The 2350-nt window shown below is 35.5% G+C and overlaps 1 protein-coding gene across 1 annotated transcript; it reads right to left on the bottom strand.

Annotated features, from left to right (window-relative positions):
- Positions 1-576: 576 nt before the first annotated feature.
- On the bottom strand, positions 577-1676 carry LOC133880616 (uncharacterized). Its single transcript, XM_062319600.1, has 2 exons — positions 1417-1676; positions 577-1248 (listed from the first exon to the last, which is right to left on the bottom strand). The coding sequence occupies exons 1-2, from the start codon at positions 1422-1424 to the stop codon at positions 675-677; spliced, it is 582 nt and encodes a 193-aa protein (XP_062175584.1). The 5' UTR covers positions 1425-1676; the 3' UTR covers positions 577-674.
- Between the last annotated feature and the right edge of the window lie 674 nt (positions 1677-2350).

Here is a 2350-nt window from a genome sequence, read left to right as displayed (position 1 = left end):
CAAATAGTGATCTTAAAAGCCACCTCATTTGATAGACACTTTTATGACATTTAAAATTACTCATCAAGGCAGATCTAAACATAGCAATCTAGCCGATTAAGCTAACACATTACCTAAGTAGTAGGTCATAATCAACTGCGAAAATTTTAATCTCATCTCAAACTAATCCTCTATTTGAATTTCAACCAAATCTCAACCAGGTCAAGCACTCATATCAAACTAATCTTATCCTCAACGTGTGTTAACAAACATTAATTAGTAGGCTAATTACCAAATCAAAATGATGGCAACTTCAACAATGAGCTCAATTGAGCTAATTTTCCAAACCAAAATCAGGCCAACATTATGCTCATTCCATTAACCAAGGAGGAAAATCAGGCCAACATTAAGCTCATTCCATTAACCAAGGAGGACTTAATCACACACACACACACAACCAAGGAGGACTTAATCTCACACACACACACACATAGTGGTGGAGCGAGGATTTTAGTTGAAGGGGGTCAATTTTTTTTTTTTTTCTTTAGGTGCATAAATAAAAATATTAAAATTCAACAAAATTTAATTATTGCTTAAAATATATCAATGTAGCATACAATTTATTTTGTCACAGCCGGTGTTCATTTATTCAGTTGTCCTTAACGAGTCTTCATACACAGAGAGAGATTTCAAAATCAGTGCAAAAAAGCATAAAAGGAAGTATAAATATAAAGTAAAAGAGCGGAGGAAACCAAGATAAGCAATGCCGCCACCGCATGGATAGCGGATTTACTCCCGCACGACAATAACCCCAACCGGATTTGGATGACGTTGACTATGGACAGCATGAGGAACAAGCAGCCCATGACGGAGCCGATGGCGGAGGCCATCATGCCGAGCCTGAGGACTTTTTTGTTGATCTGGGCGCGGAAGGCCTCGTTGACTTCGTTGCTATTGAGCAGGTTGATTGCCAGCTTCAGGCCCTGGGCGACAAGGGAGGAGTAGAGGAAGAAGCTGAAGGAGACAACCTCGAAGACTACCAGGTTCCTGAACATGTCGATGCCGACGTCGCAGGCCGTGTTGTTCTCCATGCTATTCTGGTCAGGGGTGTCTAGGGAGAGCCCCACGAAGACGGCGATGGTGAAGAGCGAGTTCGCGGTGACGATGCCGTCCAGGGCGGTCACGTGCACGCTTGTCGTCGTCGTTGTAGAGGTTGATGCTGATGTCACTCTCTCAAAGTTATCGTCTTTCGAGTATGGCGACTCAGATCTGGCAAGAAAAAAAGAGAAGGAAGTTAAGAAAAATTATAGAATTGAGTGTAAAATCAACAAAACCCAGCATCAGAATGAAATTATATACTCTATGGGTTTGAACTGAATTGAACTTAGATCATAGCATAAAAAAGAGAAAGAGAGAGAGAGAGAGAGAGAGGAAGACCCATCCATGGTTAAATCTTGCAAGTCTTGTTGTTTTTCTGTGGAGAGAGAGACAATCTTTCTATTGAGAGTGTTCAGTGATGCTCATTTTATAGCTTGTATCGTAGGGTTTATGATTGTTTCCCCGGAAGAAAGGGAGGAGGGAGAAAGAAAGGAGAAGAGTAATGCTTTGCTTTTTAAATAATGTTACACGTACTTTCACTTTTTCACACTCATTTCTTCACATCTTTAGATGATTTTTAAAATCATCATTAAATTAAAATTTAATAAAGATCTATATCAAAATTAATGGTGATTTTAAAGGTCACCTAAATGTGTAAAAAAATGAATATATAAAAGTCTGATTGTGTGTAACATTACTCTTGCTTCATTGTTTGTTTCATGTTTGCTTTTGCGTTTGGTTTTAAAGTATATGTTGTCAATCGTCAAGGTTGGGTGTACTCCAACATCGGGAACGCCATTCTGTATTTCAAAGATCAAAATTATCAAATAAGAATATTGTGACCTTTTGATGGCCACCTTAAACCAAACCATATTTGCTAATAATTAAACGTTTTGACTTTATATATATATATAATCCGGTAAAGTCTGTGTCCTCATCCTATCGTTCAATTGACAATATCTTTTAAAATTTTTAATTTGGACAATGTCTCATAAATTATCAAAAATGTCAATATTTTTTCAATAGCGAAAATACCCTTAATAAAATAAAATAAATAAATAAATAAATAAAAAACAGAAACTAAACTAAAAACTAAAATAAATAAATACATGTAGAAACCAAGGAGGGCCAAATTTAAAATTAAAAGAAATATTAAAAAGGTCTTTTTTTTTTTTAAAAAAAAAAAACTCATTTTTTTTGTTTTATAAAAGAAATTAAAAATTTTCGTTTTTTAATTTCTTTTTCTCGAATTTATAGGGATATTTTTGTTTTA

The sequence above is a fragment of the Alnus glutinosa genome, chromosome 10, assembly GCF_958979055.1.
Source record: "Alnus glutinosa chromosome 10, dhAlnGlut1.1, whole genome shotgun sequence".
In the NCBI taxonomy this organism is placed as follows: domain Eukaryota; kingdom Viridiplantae; phylum Streptophyta; class Magnoliopsida; order Fagales; family Betulaceae; genus Alnus; species Alnus glutinosa.
This window is presented reverse-complemented; position numbering and strand designations above follow the sequence as displayed.